The sequence below is a fragment of the Blennius ocellaris genome (assembly GCF_963422515.1).
Source record: "Blennius ocellaris genome assembly, chromosome: 3".
Taxonomy (NCBI): domain Eukaryota; kingdom Metazoa; phylum Chordata; class Actinopteri; order Blenniiformes; family Blenniidae; genus Blennius; species Blennius ocellaris.
In genome coordinates this window covers 22,311,932-22,329,338 of record NC_137652.1, presented here as the reverse complement: position 1 = coordinate 22,329,338, position 17,407 = coordinate 22,311,932, and the positions used below count along the sequence as shown (strand labels likewise).

The following is a 17,407-nucleotide window of genomic DNA, read 5'->3' as shown; positions in this document are numbered from 1 at the left end:
TGAGCATTAGAGTTGCTAACATACAGTAAACATCTATTTTTATTTTTCAATTTGTGAAGCTGCATTTCTATTTTCACGTCAGATTTTAGTCATTAGCGTACGCACCCCGAACATCTGAGAGCAAACAATGTTTAGTTTATATGTTTGAAAACCGTTTACTTTTTTTTCCCTAATTCCCTATGCTGTGAAAAATCCATATCACAAGTTTATTACGATTTTACTTTAAGCTATATAATCCACCATAAAGTCATGACATTATTGCCTGATGGACAAGACGAATGGACACAAAGGTCAAGCCATCTCATGTTGACCTTCATCAGCACTCTTATTACAGCGGGAGCATTTAGTGCAGCATTAAACTGTGGACCTTGTAAAAGTGATGTTTATTGCAGGACTGGTGCATCATGAGGAACCTTGCTGCCTTCAACAGGAACTCGGAGCTCTTCTGCTGACGTTGGGTTTAATCTGTTATGTCTCTGGCGCAGGAAGTAACCCACGCAGCCCTGTGTACCGGGAACAGCTAACGCTGAGAGAAACTGTGCAGATCTGAGGGTAAACAATACAAAATCCACTGAATAGATTCCATATTTCTGATAAGAAACTTCTCAGAGAATACTTTTTTGGAACCAATCACAATGAGAGAACTGTCACAGTTTAAGATGAAATCTCAAAATAAAGCTGTTAATGAAGGATACCAATTTATCAGAAGAGAGAGGACGGGGCTTAAACGTGCAAGCATTTCTCCTGGATGTAGAATCAGGACACACCCCGAGTCCCAGGATGTCATTATGACATTTGACACCATTTTAAAAAGAAGAAAAAGGAGGGAATCGATATAAAACTACTGAAATTGTTACTTAAAAAAAAAAAAAGTATATGTATATATATTTTTCAATACAAATCATGAGATAAATTAACAATTGTCTAATAGACAGAGAGATGAAGATGTGGTTTCTGTGAAACTGGGTCTTTAATTCGCATAAATACAAATGTCAACCTGACACTTCAGTTCAGGCGTGTCAAACACATTTCAGTTGAGATGCATCATTGAGCCTAATTTCATCTCGAGTGTGCGGTAAAATAGAGCCATAATTACCTTTACATTTAAAGTTTTTTGTTGATGTAGCACAATGTATACGTGACAAAAATGTGTATATTTTTCACAAAACTAAAACTGAAATGTCCAAAAAACTCAACTCCATCTCACTGTTGTGTTCTCTTCCCTTAGGAAAACTGAAAAAAACCATAACGTTCTTTTCTCTGAAAACTTTATATTCTGCTTGGTTGTTTGTCGAGCCGAATTGGAGCCTCTTTAGAGGCCAGTTTTGGTCCGCAGGCCGTATGTTTGACACCCTTGATTTAATGGTTGATCATATTGGTGGAAGGTAATCCTCCCTCAGGATTATTGGAATTATTACTACTTCATGAATTAGTGCCATCAAAACCAGAGAAGAGTAAAAATGTCCCCGTCCCTTCAGGTCTTTAATGCTGCTTCAGCAGCAGACAGGACAACACATAAACACATGAAATCCATGTTAAATTTGTTTTTTGATAAACTAAGCAGAGCTGACAAGTCACACCAGCTGTTTTTTGTCCCAGAAAAAAAGGCAAGGGCTGTTTCAATTAAAACTTTATGCAAGACTTTATGCTTATAAAAGAATTCCAACATGTATTTTTAAATTGTGTCTCTGCATTGAGAAGCTGACAAATGCGAGACACTTTGACTGTTGTCTGGGTCGACTGAAGACATCCTGATAATTCCATGATATTTGTTCTTAAATCTCTATTTGTCTCCTTTCTGTTAGTTTTGGGATTTCCTAGACATCATACATAGTTCTGCCATTATGCTGAGAAGTCTGCATGCTGAATAAATTCAGCTGTGATTAAATCGAAGGAAAAGATGAATATACTTCCAAAAAAACCCCCAAAAACAAATATCCATGAAGCTGCATAACAGAGACCAAACAAAACTCCTCATCCTCCATCTTTGGATGGGATTTTTCCATCTGCAGGAGCTTCATTTATCTCGTCGGCCTCATTTGCCAAATTAATTGTGATATGACTAATTCTTGTAGTCCTTCATCCTCGCCTTTCTTAGCTGTTTAAATTTAGACCACACTTTGACTAATTACCTTTTCCCAGTGTATACCAGGGTCAGTAAATCTATTATACATTCTAATAAGCCGAGCTCGCTCTTCACTCTTAACATGCCAACCTTGAATGAAGATTTATCGCCAGCCTGTGAGAGAGGAGAGAGGAACTTTCTGTGCAATCAACCAGGTGTGAGCATTGAAGTGGGTGGTGGTGGTGTTGAATCGGTCTCCTTTCCGTGGAGAACCGATCCCATGTTATTATCAGTCATCATCTGCCACGAGGGGCTGAGAGCTAATTCGCCTCATGTTGACGTGTCGCTGATTTAAGGGAACCGATCGAGTGTGAACATTTCTTTGTCTGGATATTTCTGCTCTTTAGAGATCTCTGTCGCACCCCCCCCCCCCCCCCCCAGGATTTGACTTGAGGGAGTCAAAAAGTCATTCCCCCTGATAACGTGTTAATGCTTGTCAGGCTTATTGATGAGTCCATTGCGGAGCTTCCTGAGGCGTGTTCCTGATTTAGACTGCTGGAGAAAAGAGCCGGACATGCTTCGGTGGATTAACACTGACATCTGCTGGAGCTGGGAGGAACTTGATGCATTGGCATCTATTTTTTTCTTTTCTTTTTCCTAGTAGTAATCGTGACAAGCTTCCGGAGATGATGTCCACCTTCACAGATTGGGTGTTTGTGTCTCACCTGATCTAACTGAGCGGAGTTCTTCTCGGGTTTCCCCTCCGTCAGCTGTTTGTCCGGGAGCAGGAAGAACTCTGAGGCCGTGGGTAACCCTGGTAGGACGGTGACCAGGAGCTGGTCCTCTCGCACTCCCGTGGCCTGCAGGGGGAAGAGGGGAAGACGTGTCTGCAAATTTAGACATTTTACACCTCGGCTGAATGTCACACAGGGTTGCTTCTGAAGACTGACTAAAGTGATAAAAGAAGCAAAGAGGTGGAGAGAAAATGAAGGATTGAGGCTTTAGTTTCAGTGTGGAAGTTTGTCAGTGGAGTACAAACTGAAATGGAAGAAAGGAGCAAAAAGTGTCAAACGCATTAGAAAAGCAAATAAAATGTTGGTTAAAACCAATAAACTTGAATAAGATGGATAGTTTTTAAAGTAAATTGTAAGGAATCAGCGAATTGGATCTGCGTATTAAACTTCTGAAAATCTATATTAGTTGACAGCCCTGATTATTTTATACCTGCTGGCCAATCAGAAAGACCAACATCAAGAAAAAGGACAAAGAATAAACAACAAAAATCTAACAAAAAATTTAACCAGTTAACATTGGCCGCATGTTGGCTGCTTGTTTCAACGATGGCATTGCAAGTCTTTTGTTTTTTTAAGCACACAGAAGAACACAGTACTGCACATGTAGAAATAGAAATCTGTTTTTCTGCACATGTGGAAGGAGATCAATCCCAGAGTTTGTTTGTATTGTTCAGCCTATTTAACAGCATTGAAGTTTACATTTACTACAGAATCATCTGCATACATGGAGACACGTTTCTTACGTACTGGGTGGAGCGTCACCGTGAAGAAGGGAAGAGTAAAGGAGCTTGAATGTTTACAACGTGAACATGTGTGCAGATGTGTTGGTAGTTGTGTTACAAAAACCAGTGGCCTGACAAGCACGCTACAAACATTTCAATGTGAAAGAAAAACATTTCCAATTAATCATTATCATATGAAAGGCTAAATCCTCAACACACGCTTGACTGTAACTCCAATTTTTCTCTGCCTTTACAGTCGAGACTGGCAGGCTCACCTTTCCAGGATGCATCCCGTCTCATTGGCAGTGAATATTTGGAGTTCTACGTCTCCAGCGTGATGAGGCCTTCACTCTTTACGTCAGACGGTGGCGTCAGACAGGAGCCAATCTGCCGCAGCATCACATTAATCAAACCTGCCTTTTAAATGCTCGCCCGTTTGATGTCGGCTCTCAGTATTTTGGCAAATGTTTTTATGGGCAACAGGACAAAAAAATCATCCGAGCAATCTGCAGCGGATGAGGCTGGAGATACGCCCCCCCCCAAAAAAAAATCTAAATCGATGTGTCTATTCATCCATCTTCTATACACACTTTGTCCAGACTACAATAGTGCAGGCTGGAGTCAATCCCAGCTGACAGCAGGTGAAAGGCAGAGTGCTGCCTGAGCAGATCAACAGTTTCTCACAGGGCGAACACAAAGACGCTCAGCCAAAATCTAAAAGATACTCTTCAAGGAATTTTACTCCTTAGTGCCGTAACTTCGCTTTTTTTTTTTTTTTTTTTTTTTGCTTGCAATGAATAAAAAAGAAAAAAAAATACTCCGGAGTCCTGCTGTGATGTAGCTTTTAACACTGCTTAAGTTTATCCAGGGCTTGGTCTTTTCTTTGATAGGGTCCTGTAGCTTCTTGCCACAATCCTCAGAGCGTATTTGGTTAATTAGTGTCTCTAACTGTATTTCTATTGTCCCTGAGAGGGACCAACCACTTCCGTCACCCAGTTCCATGGCGTTCCAGTGTCTTGTTAACTTATCTTAGATAAAACAGCTAAACATAATTGTGGAAATGATCATTTTCAGGCAAATTACTGGCTTGGAAGTGTGACCAGGTTCATGAAGAAGAAGCTGAACGTTAAGACTTGGTAATTTAGTCAAGGGAACAACAGGAACTGATGACATACCTCCAAGTCTTGGAGGTATGTCATCAGTTCATCAGTCATCAGTTCAGTTTTTGTTGTCAGATCAGTTTTTGTTTCAGCCAATGTTTTGGAAACGATGTCCATTTACACAGAAACAGAAAGGAGAAACAATGTTATTTTCATGTTGGGCCACTCGTGGGTGCTGTTGTTTGCTTTTGTAATAAAACCACACACTCGTGCGCACAGAGAACAATGCGCTATAAACATTAACAATAGTGAACACACAGACTTGCCATTGTACCGAGAATGAAAGTTTTCCAAATTTCACTTGGCCTTATTTCAACATCCATCTCTTCATTCACTCATGTTAAGGCTTATTTGTGATGAACTGTGACGCGGTCTCTGTATTTTCATCTCGTACCTCTATGTGGCGTCCAACCATTATAAATGTAATACCATTTAGTAGTAGTACCATTTTGAGTCCTTGAACAACCAGTGGTGGCCCACTGCTCCTACTATGTGTATTGATCAAATGCAGAGAACCAAACATGTAACTCTCTCCGGTTGGCTGTGCCGTCTCCTCTCTGTCCTCTTGCTCTGTGCCTTCCTGCAGATCTTCGTGGAGCTGAAAGTTTCTGATCTGTGCTTCTTCTAATATTGCCTTTTTGATTAGTTGCGTTTTAGTCTAGTTATTTCAAACCAGCTGTAGTAGGCAGATGTTCACCTCTGCTTCTCATGGAGACTTTTTTCCCTTTACTTTCCCTTGAGCTGCTCATGTGGGATCCATTGACTTTTCATTATATTTCATCTGCATGTTCATGATAACAGGTTTGTTGGAAATTGGGCTAAACTCATAAAACTGTCCAGTCGGTTTCCTTTGATCGTCGTCCATCAGGCATGTCCACTACATGTGTCTAATATATAAATATGATGGTTGTGGCTTTGAATAGGGGTCATTTATCTCTCTTTTTCTCTCTTGTGAGCTGTCACTCGGGTGTTTTCTGCCTTGCTGTGCAGAGTGTACAACAAATATAAAGCATGAAGTTTACCGACTGTTTCCACCAATTTCTCAAAGACCCTCAGCTTCTTGGTCCAGTTCCTTTGTTTTTGTCTAGGTTTTGCTGCAGTGGATGTCACAAGTGTTTTAAGCCATCTTGTCACATTTTTATCTGAAAGTTTTCTTTTCCCCCCAGTGCTCTGCCTTCCAGGCTAGTGTGAGGAAAAGAAATTGATGTCAATAACAAATAACAGAAAAGACATGTTCAGTGAAGACTGAAGAGTTTGAGATATTTTTGGCATCAATTTTGACTCCTGAGATCAGAAACTGTGAAAATGTGATGCAAGGATGAGGTCGCTTCCTCCCATGCAATCAGAAATACAACACACACACTCACACACACGTGTGTTCATAATTTAATTTCTGTGATGTTTCTGTGTCTGTAAGATTTATGTGTGCACTGATCAGTATGTGCATTAATGAAATGTTTGTCTGTACTTAGATTTCAACGTGAAATATTTGTGTGTATTTGTGTATCATGATACACGTGTGTCTGCAATAAGATGCACGTGTACAGAGTGTGCAATCATCTGGTCTCTTCAGAAATGCTTCAGACCCACACCAACATTCATCCCTGCAAACACCTCGACATCAGTACCCCGGTTACTGAGTGGCCATGAACTCTCCCAGTGCCTCACCAATCAGCACGCTGTGTGTTACACCCCCCCCCCCCCCACCACCACATCCCTCTCGCTCCGTCATTTATCATCATAAAAGTCAGATTCATGTCTGGGAGCCGTAGGGAGATCAGACAGTACTCTGGGGGGGTCCTGTCCGGCGCTCACAGTATTTACCAGAGAAAAGCAACGGTTTCCATGAAAGAGCCAGCAAGGGGGAGGGGGAGAGGTTAGGGGGGGAGGAGGAGAGCTTTACCTGGATCAGAGAGTTCTTGATGACTCGGCTCACGTCCAGCCTCCACTCGGCTACGTCAGGGTTGTGCTCGTCCAGGTTTGATGAAAAGGCGAGCAGATGAGATCGGAAATACTCTGCGGGAAGGGAAGAAAAACATGTACGAGAGTCTGTTTAGCTTTCATCTGTTTCATCGGTTAAAGCCTCGTTCAGACACTTTTCTACCTTTCACGTCATTGACTGAAATACCTGGAAATCAAAACGTTTAACCTGAGAGTATCCACGCGCTTCGCTCAAGACTGCTTCACTGTTCCTCTTTGTGACCTCTCAAACTATGATATTTATATATTATTAAATTCAATGGAGGCCTTACTATGGTGTCATGTTGTTGTTTCTCTAACTGCTAACATGCAAAGCTACCAAACCACCAGCTTTATCTGTACTACTGAATCTTTGTTGTACTTGTCAAGCTATTCGCTTTAGCATTAGCCTCACCCAAAATGGCCATTCTTCTGCTCTCACAACATATTAGTTTTAACATCTAATGCTGATAATCTATGCTCAGACTTCAACTAGATTTGTTTGACCACATTAACTTTTACGTTAAAACTCTTTTGTGCCTGTGACATAAGAGGTGTGTATGTGTAGTCGAATGGAACATTTGGAAAAAAAAATTATTGACTTTTTCCTCACAGCTTTTTTATTGCCTAAAAACTTGTCATCCTAATAAATCAATCATTTAATTAATTTAGATGTGATTTTTCCCCCCATTTATTTATTTATTCATTTCATTGGGAAAAAAAAACATCCTGAACTTCTTTATCGAACAACCAGGTATTTTTTTACTCCATCAGGCATGTCACTTTATTTACTTTCATGTACCTATGACTTGAAATCATCATTTGAAAGTTGAAGGTGGTTATTTTTAAGAGTTTCACAGGATAAACTACAAAACAAAACTCAGAATTGAAGCGCCACTTTGACGGTTTTGGTTGATTTCTATTCAACTGCAAAGCATCAAGCATTTTTCATCCATGATTTGCATCCATGTTGGTGAAGATGCACACATGGAAAGGCTGGTCCGTTTTTCTTAGAAGTGTAGCGATACAAAAGTTGGGTTATTACAAAAAAATGGAGTGTTGAACTCGTGAGGATCCTGAGCTGAAACACGTGTGCAGGTTTCACTCTTCTCAAAGCCCAAAGGGAGCAGGACTCGGAGTTCAGGAGACGCTCATCCAAACACTCACTCCTCTTTAGTTTGAAGCCCAGAGTCAGGAATGAGCAACAAGCCCCCGGAGAGCCCTAAGGAACTTCCCTGGAGAGCAGCAGGTAATTCAACAAGCTGAGCGTCGCCGAGCAGTAACGCTGGTGAGTGCAGCTGGTCAAAGTTTTAAAAACTATCATAGACACACAGAAGGATTGTGGGTAATCATCTTATCTGTGGCTTGGAGCACCATTGAATAATTATTTATTGGTAATCAGTTACTTCAAAATACTTCTAATAGAAATGATTAAAAAAATCTCTATATATTAAAGTATAGTAATGCAGTGCACATCAAGTACTTGACAGCATCAAAAGTACTTTACGTAGTTTTTATCAGATGAAATTCAGAGGAACTGAACAGAGTCTGTGAGGATCTAAAGCCTTGTGTACGCGACAACATTTCAAAAGCCGTTTGTTTCTTCAACGGTCAGGTTTTATCCTCAAGACTGGCTGTACTCATTTTCAGTCAGTGCACGTTCACACACTTAAAAACTTCCCAATCATCACAAAATTTTTCACTGTAGAGCTCAGCGTTAGAAAGGTCCCACTTTTTTAGATTACAGAAACGGCATTGTCTGATTCCTCCAGTGTGATGAACAGTAATTCAAGTTCTGATGAGTGGCAAACTTCTGTAAAGTTTCATCTGCATAAATTCTCTTACTTAAAATTCTTTTTTTTTTTCTGTCTGGCGCTTATGTGCAACTTAGAATTTGATGGATTATTGCTGTAATGGTATTTATATGTGCATGTTTTCTTTCCTGGGAGTGATATTTCTGTTTTTGCTGAGATCTGTGTTGAAGTTAATTTGAAATCATGACATAATCAGTCATTTGCTGTCTGATTCTTTTTGGAGGACAACATTCTGGATTTTTATAGCTTTACAAAGAAGATAGATTTCAATTCCCAGCCATAGCAGACCTGGTGTTTTACCATAATAACACTACTACAATTATAAGAATTTCTTTCAAATAATAGGAGAACATTTGTGTGAATAAGTGATGATGGAGCAGTAGCAGGTGAGAATGGCCTCACATCTACGGCGGTGACGCAGCAGCGTCCCCCAGGGACCTGCCGTCAGACTCAGAGTGGACTCACCATGGACGGCGATGGTTTTTCTGTCCTGCAGGATGCTGTTCCCAGCGGACACCTGCACTGTGACTGTATTGATGCCTTCCCGGGAGAACGTGCATGCCACGCTTCCCTCCAGGGTGATTACTGGCTGCTGAGAGAGGGAGAAAGAGAAAGAGAGACCCGTTTCAGCGGCTGGTTAACATCTCACACGGCTGTTATTTACATTACAGAGGTGTCAGCCGGTTGCTGTGCACAGGCAGTGCATGTGGACACAGGCCCGCTGAGAGCTCGCCGCGCTGCTTCTTGTCATTACTCCAGTCTCTCTTTAGTCTTAAGATAGTTTTCAGATGCTAACGCGGCTACGCTTTGTTCCGAGCCGATAGTGGCATCTGTCTGTGTTTAAGCTCCCTGTCGGCGCCCAACAAACACATTTACACAACTGCAATTAAGAAGACGGATTACTAGAGCAGTGGAGCTTCTACATGTGTCCGCAGGGTCCTCAAAGGGGTTTCGGTAGCAAACAGGTCAGAGTGTAGCTGCTGTGTAGAGCAGGGTGTCCAACATGTGGCCCGTGGGCAGAAACCAGCTCACAGGATGGACCTCATGAAGTGTAAAAACTATGATTTTTCAGCAAATGTTTATATTTGAGTATTTCAATTTCAATTATGTATACATTATATCTGAGTTTATTATGTTGTCAAAGCTGGGGCTTCCAATTGAATTCCGCTGTGTGTATGTAAGCATATGTGCAATTCTGATTATTTAAATAAAAATAATTATAAAAAAAAAAAAAGTTATTCCTTAATAATTCCCTCATAGTATAGTTTAGTTTAATTTAAGAGTTTAATTATTATTATCTTTTTAATGTTGCTATGATGCCTCCAAGAACACCAATAACCTAATCTCCTGTTTCTTCTTTAAATCTATGTGAAGTGGAGCAAACATAGCAAAATCTTTTCCTCTTAATTGCTTCAAGATCAATTCGAACTCGACGACACCGGACAAGAAAGAATGCATTGCATGTGGAAAAAGCACAAAGGTTTTGTCCACCACCGGTTGGAACCAGAGGTATTAAATTTCTGCTGGCACCAACAATAAAGGATTGATCATCTGTGCTGTAGCAGTTCACACCAACACTGAACACTTCACTGGCTTTTCAGTAATTAATCCGCTGTTTCTGATTCGTCAGCTGACTCGCTGATGTTTATCAAAGCTGATTAGCAAGGCTGCGATATTTTGGTACAACCTGAAAGCACAAAAATAGCTCCACGAAATAATGATTCTCACAGTTTGGAGACGGAGAGCCCGCAGCCTAATTATTGCAGAGCTGAGAGAGGAAAAGTGTGCAATCTGTCTACTTCCTGAGCAGCGTGTTTGTAGCGCCTAAGTTGCATGTTTGGATCGTGTGCATGGTGTTTGCGAGCCTGCAGCATGTTTGCTGCGTGTTAGCATTAGAAACATGTTTGTAGCACGTTTTCGCATGGGAAGTATGTGTGCAACGTGATTGTCATGTCATAGGACATTATATATTGGCAGGTACAACATGTGTAACTTGTGCAGCATGTTTGCATGATGTGTGTCATAAACCTAGCATGTGCTTTTGTACATTGTTTGCAGTTTACTCAACCTGCGTACCGTGTTTCCAGTATGTTTTTAGGACTTTTTTGCAGCATGTTTGCAGTATGTGTCGTGTGAAGCACATTTGCAGGACTGGTGCAGCAAGTTTGCAGAGTGCGTTCAGAGTGTCTGCAGTGTAACAGGCGTGTAGAACGTCTGCAGCTTGTGCAGAGTGTGCGCAGTACCTCGGTATTATTTCCGATCCACCAGATGTAGGTGACCGTTCCCACTTGGCTGGGCCACAGCACAGCAGTCAGGTTCACTTCCTTGTTCCTCACAGCCACAAAGGGAGCCGAGAGATGGATATACTCCAGCTGACCTACTCAGGCACACAGATACATCACAGTGAACTCCAGGCACAAGGAGGGGAGATGATACTGCTTTATAGGTTGAAATGAAGACAGAAGGAGGAAGGTAGAGGGTTTATAGGAGGGTTGGGAGGGTGAGTTGCTTGACTGTTGCTCCTGCACTGGGCCATCTGCACGTTATTTTTCATCTATGGCACTGCAAAGCCCATCGCCGCCACTGCTGTTTGTACGGCGAGAATGCGGGACTGACAAACTGGTATGGGATGCGACGGCGCTCCCTGATCAATAAGTCAGCTCCGGTTCATCTGTCAGCACACAGAACATACGATTGCGGTGGCCTGAGCGGCTCGGTGCCGGGCTGTAGAGGGCTCCTGAGGGCTGTGAAGCGTCAGCTGACTGCAGTGGGATTGTGATGGGATTTGTTCTATCTGACTTGTTTGTTTGGTAGCGGGAGCGGCAGCGGCAGCGGCAGCAAGCTCCAAGAAGAGATAAAGCAACGGGCTGACAGTCGCAATCCCTCCCAACACGATAAAAAGCAGAAAGCTCGAGCGCAAAAACAAATTGGACAAACTTGTACCGAAACAAAACCACATACACATTTGTATGCATCGATCTGACAAACAGCCAACAGTAACTCACAGGCAAAGTAATCCTTCATGAAGTAAAGAACCCTTGCCGTTAGGTTTGTACTTTCAATACTGTAATCTGATAGTAACTGATTTCCGATAGACAAGTATGAGTACTAACTTGTCGATATAGAGTATCAATACAAGTACGTACTTATAAAGCCTGACTTATACGCCATACGCAAATGATCACTACGTGTACCTCCAATATCCTTGGAGGCTCCAATATGACAGCATCTACAGTACCCATAGGACATTTTGTAGAGTCTACACACTGCTCTATGCACACTGTAGACTGAGAAACCAAACTTGCTGGGAGCATGCTTCAGCTTGCTGATAATGAGTGTGTCTGTCATACCTTAATCATGTTTCGCATGGAGCATTGCTGGTGTGTGAGCCCTGAAACTCTCACATATTGCATAAAGCACGACTGGGAGTAAAATTCCACTGGGCAGTTAAACTAATGAGCGACATCGGGCTAGATCTGCTGGTCGAAATGTCACTCGTGATGAAGTTGGTAGTGTTGTACCAGCCAGCTGTGCGACTTCATCTGATCTTAATGTCAATCAGCCACACAGTGCCACTTGACCGATGACTTGCTCACATGTGACGTGCAGGTAGAGCACGGCGGTCTCGGAGCCCAAGCTGTTCTCCCCGGTGGCTGTCACCCTGTAAACCCCCACAGACTTGTAGACGTGTTTGATCCCGTCCTCGATGGAGCTCACGTTGGAGTACGTCAGAGCGTGACCGTCTCCGAAGTCCAGCGTGATGCTCGTCCTCGCTCCGTCACCCTGCATGGTAAACATTCCACCCCTCGTAAGATGTCTGGCTCTTTATCAGCAGCACAGACATTACATTTAACTGAGCAGCAGTATGGCCACTGTGACGATTCAAGAGGAAAAACCTGAGAAGATACTCACAGAAACATTTGACCTCCTGCTTTTAGGACAACACTTTCAGTTAAAACCCTGAGCCATCTCAAACAAGTTTGAGCATGTTACACAAATGGTTGGACAAAGTTTTTGAAAGTTTTTTTTGTTTTGAAGGGCACTTTTTTATCCTCCCAAAATATAAGACACTTTTAAAAGTGTCTTTAAAAGTTTTTTGATTGTGTAAGATTACTTCAGACCATCTCAAGGTCACATTTTCAAGGCCTTTAAGGTCTTGGTCTTGACTCGACCTTGGCCCCTTAATGTCTTGATATTGTCTTGGTCTGGGCCGCATTGATTTTGGTCTGGGCCCCTTTAAAGCCTTGATCTGGACTTAGTCTTGGGTTGGCAGTCTTCAATAAAAACACTAGGTTTTGACACCGTTATTTTCTTGCTTGGAGACTTATCGATAAAACATTTATAAACATTAAATAATGTCTAATTAGATTAAATGGAATAATGAAAGAAAAAATCCCATATATTGGTTACATTTATAGGTCCCTATATAGATTTTTATGTCGAACTTTGCTTAAGTGCTAATGAAAAGGCATGGATTGCAAAGTGTGTTTATACACATACTATGTCATTCTCAGGTTATTTTGACTGGCTCACCTCCTCTAGGAACACCAGGAAAGTGACGTTGGCGTTGAGCGTGGCAGTCAGCGAGCCCTCGCTGGTCACCAGGTGGAGGCCTCGGGGCGCCTGGACAGGACACTGCTGCCTTCGGGCCGTGTACTCCACACTGACTCCAGCCGTGCAGTTATTGGACACCACCTTCCTGTAGCTGAGGGCACAGGATGCAAAGAGCTAATTGGCTATGAGCTAAGTAATACTAAGGCAAAGGTCCTGAACACAGATAAACAACTGGTACCAAGTTGCACAAGATATTTTTAAATGCAAATTGATCTCTGAAAATGTCAATGTAATTAGTTTTATGATTATTACAGCATTATTTTATTCATTATATCTATAATAATGAGTAGACATCTCACATTATAATAGAATTTATACAGTAATTAAGTATATTATTCCAGTTATGTATAATTTGTACATTTGTCGGTTGATATTTTTTTATGATTATATCACTTACTGAAGCCTAAAAATTAACTAACAAATAAATAAGTATATTTATCATGCATGAAAATAAAAATTTAAAGTAAATGCTAGTTTTTGTTCAATTAAAAAAATAAAATCTAAAACTTATTTTCCTTCTACTAGTACTACTTTTTCTTCTTCTGTCACTCCTTTCTAAAACGTCAGTAAGTGCCATAAGTGTCATTTTAATTGCGGTGCGAAGTTACAACTTGGGAGTTTGATTCTTGTGTACCAAGGAAAGGAGCAAGAAGGTGGGGGAAAATATGAAGCGTATTTGCCTTTAATCGAGTGAGCTAAAAGTGACAAAATCTGAAAAGTCCTCTAATGAAAGTGTCTCCTATCACATACTCATTTAATAACCGCTGACAAAAATCCAGACTGAACACTTGCAATTATTTCTCAATGTCAGAAAAAGAAGTTTTGTGGATTTTATCGCAATATTTTGGTTATTAAAGTAGAAAAGATGTACTTTTTGAATTTTTTTTTATTCCCAAGCAGAACGTTCAACAATCAAACCCAGGTATTCTCAGTATGATGTGACACTGTGATCCACTGCGTCAACAACAATAATATCATTAAGGTATTGAGAACAAAAACCCCTGTCATCCTAAGTGTGAATATGCAATCTCCAAATTGAAAAGCCTGATCTGGAAGGAAACACTTCAACGTGATGTGACAGAGCAAGCCACTCTTCCAGTGTGCTGTCATGATATCGTGACATCCCTAAAAATGTCCACAATTTCAGGAATAACATACAATCTCCAACTCAAAACATCTCATCTGGGAATCAAACCATAGTCTTCTCAACGTGCAGTGAGAGTGTTAGACACTCCACTCCACTGCGACACAGTCAAACGACCTGGGTAAACACACACAGGCCTGGAAAAAAAAATAAAAAATTCAAACCAGAAACACTCAGGCCAGAATCGAAACGGATTAACTTTAATGTGTAGTGTGAGAGCGAGACACTACTCCACTGTACCGCCTGTAAAAACAGGAGCATCTTCCTTCCACATGATGGTCACTGTAGAGGTAAATTGTGATTAAGTAGAACTTGTAGTAATGTGTGTATATATACCCGGTACTGTTGAGGAAGGTCATGCCAGTGGTGCAGCTCCTGGACATGGATGATGGATGGAACCAGAAGGCGGGGCTGCACTTCCCGTCGGTCCGCCTCTCGTAGCCATAATCGCTGTAATGATCCGAGCAGACAGAGCGGTTTATCCAATCAGGATTCACCGAGGACAGAAAATAAAATTAAAAAAAATACAAGTGTTTGGAAAAATTAAATTGTGAAAGGAGACCCAGACTATTACAGACGAAACGTCTCCCAATAAATGACCGATATGTCTCACAGGCAGATGGATGGAGGAAGATGGAGGAACTGTTCGGAGCAGCTTTGGGACATTTAAAATCAACGTGTGCTTTTCCTCCTAGCGTCATCATCTTTGGGTTTTGTGCAGAGCGTTAAAAGCAGAGCGAGCGTTCCCGAAACGACGGCGACAAATTGCTCCAATTAGTGTGACACGCACACAGATGCACCAGTGTTGTGATTGTTAATGAACACTATTAGGATGGCTGATTTATGGGTGCGATGGAGCTTATTCCAGGAGCCGTCTCACTCAGGGGAACCGGCACACGCAGAATCCAGGCCAAAGCTAAGAAGAGGAAAATGTAACACTAAAAAAAAATAATATTTTCTTTCCCCAAGGATGAGCTGGAAGTAACTGCAGCTGTAATCAGATGAAGGGTTGAACGTAGAAAAGAAGAAATCTTTAGTTTTACGGTCAAGACGTTTGTCCTTTTAGCTCTGAGTGATGGATGGAAACACACACAAGCCCCCCCACTTCTTTAGCGTGTCCATGACGATGACATTTTTTCTTTTAATCCCTTATTTACACTCAGTTTTAACACATGTTGCAGAAAAATGTTTTAAAAACAGATAGAACAACAATTGTTCGGTTATATGTGCTTGAAATCAGTTTTATATTACATTAACTTTCAGACTGTTGGCATTAGACAAAAGTGTTGTCCTAAATGGTTACTATTCATCTAAACCCCTGTTTGCTGGAAAAGGAACTCCTCATTAATTGAACCTGTTAAATAACCTGCCGTTAACATTTGTTTCATTTCTTGAGCCCTAAAAACAAGTGTGAAGAGGCACCAAACTTCCTCCACGAACTTCAGCGAACTGACCAACACAATGCTGACGTTCAGCTAATGCTAATGCTAACACGACAAATAACGTGACCATTATAAACATGGAAAATTACAAGGAACCTCACCAACTAATTCATTAAAAGTTACATATGTCCGCTACTTTTTAAAGATGCTACCAGCTACCGTCGTCATTTATTTCCAGTAACTTGCACAGATATGTCGCCCATCTCTTTGTTACATCCTCCACAGCTGCTTTCCACATTCAAACTCTGTGTTTTTGGAGATTTCACAGCGTCTTTAGCCGGATTGATGCAGGAAGTCACAGACAGGAGCTTCTTAATGGTTCAACAGGGGCCAAAGAACAAACAACAAACAGTCAAATCTTTACAAAATCATTCTGGTCTCTTGAGTTTTGAAATAAAAGAAGCTTTTCAGAGCTGCAGTTTGAGTGACGTCTGTATGACAAAAAAAAAAAGAAATCCCATGGCAGACTCTTGAACGCTTTCCGTTTGTACTGTAGGTGTGAGTTTGGAGTAAACGGAGCGGCATGTGAGTCCCGAGCTTAAACTCTAATTAACTCACTCCTCCTGTATGGATTTATGGAAAGCGAACTTTAAAACGTGTTGGAAGTGAGCAGATTCGGGGTGGGCGCTGCTATGTAATCGTAGCTCGCAGCGCTTCCACGTCGACAGAGACGCATCGACTCAATCTCACAACACATTGTAAAATTCATCAGTGCTTCGGCCTGCGGTGCGGCAGTAAAGACCGACATCTAATTCGAGTCAGCCATGCTTGAACGGGGGGAATGTTTGCCCTCATTCTCCTGGAATTAAAGCCATAACCTCGGGCATTTAAAGGGGAACTACGTCAATTTAACGGGGCACTTTAAAGTTAGAGTCAGACCCCCTTAAGAGAGATACGTTTTAAAAAATAGAGGCTGCTTTGGGTAACGAATTTAGACTTTTACTTGCAAGTTAAGGTCAGTATTGTAATACAAAGGAGCAGAAACTTCCAGTCCACTAATCAGAGCCTCCAGGTTTTTTATTACCACACTTAAATTTCCAATTTTTCTCTCAGTTATTGCAAATAATAACAATAGAGATAATTAATCAAAATCTTGCACTCAGAGTTGCTCCTTCATGCCTACTTTCGATGGTACTGATAAACTTTGGGAAAACAGAGGGAAAAAAGTTTTAAAAGGAAAAGTTACATTCTTACTAAAGATCTGCCTCTTCAAAAATGTTAACATGGGAAATTCTTCCACAAAAAAGCAAATTAAATCCTTGTAAATCAACGTAAAGTGATTACATTTACAAAATGGAAAACAAAGTTAATGGGACTAGTTTGAAAATACAATAATGTTCATTAAAGGTACAGCATGTTAGATTTAAGTCATTCCTCTTGTGTGCAGTGGGTGGCAGTAGTGAGTCTTCTGAGATTTCGTACTGCTGCATCTTCTGTTCAGGAGCCGAATGAAGGAATTGTACTGACTCAATACAACAACTGGAGGTACAAGGTCGTTTTACAATGCCAATTCATCTGCAGGTAGCAATTACCCTGACTATATTTCAGTCATCCAACATTTTTCCTTTATCTTTCTTTTTCATGAAGTTTCTCAAACAAAAAGCAGTAATTTCTTGATGTAAGGTGAATTGGAAATATTTTGGACAACGTTTGGTAATGCTTTTAGTTTTTTGCCAATAGTTATTCTGTTCAT

The 17,407-nt window shown here is 41.1% G+C and overlaps 1 protein-coding gene across 3 annotated transcripts in view; it reads right to left on the bottom strand.

The window, feature by feature from the left end:
* The window catches only part of sorcs1 (sortilin-related VPS10 domain containing receptor 1), a 194,518-nt gene that overhangs the window by 8,062 nt on the left and 169,049 nt on the right, over positions 1-17,407 (bottom strand). For 2 of the 3 annotated variants that reach the window (XM_080518788.1, XM_080518790.1), the window contains exons 17-23: positions 14,609-14,722; positions 13,048-13,219; positions 12,111-12,297; positions 10,758-10,891; positions 8,980-9,106; positions 6,645-6,757; positions 2,791-2,925 (exon numbers count right to left, since the gene is read on the bottom strand). In XM_080518788.1, the coding sequence (XP_080374914.1) occupies positions 2,791-2,925; positions 6,645-6,757; positions 8,980-9,106; positions 10,758-10,891; positions 12,111-12,297; positions 13,048-13,219; positions 14,609-14,722 (982 nt within the window). The remainder of the gene's footprint in view (positions 1-2,790; positions 2,926-6,644; positions 6,758-8,979; positions 9,107-10,757; positions 10,892-12,110; positions 12,298-13,047; positions 13,220-14,608; positions 14,723-17,407) is intronic. The other variant, XM_080518789.1, reaches the window with a different exon arrangement.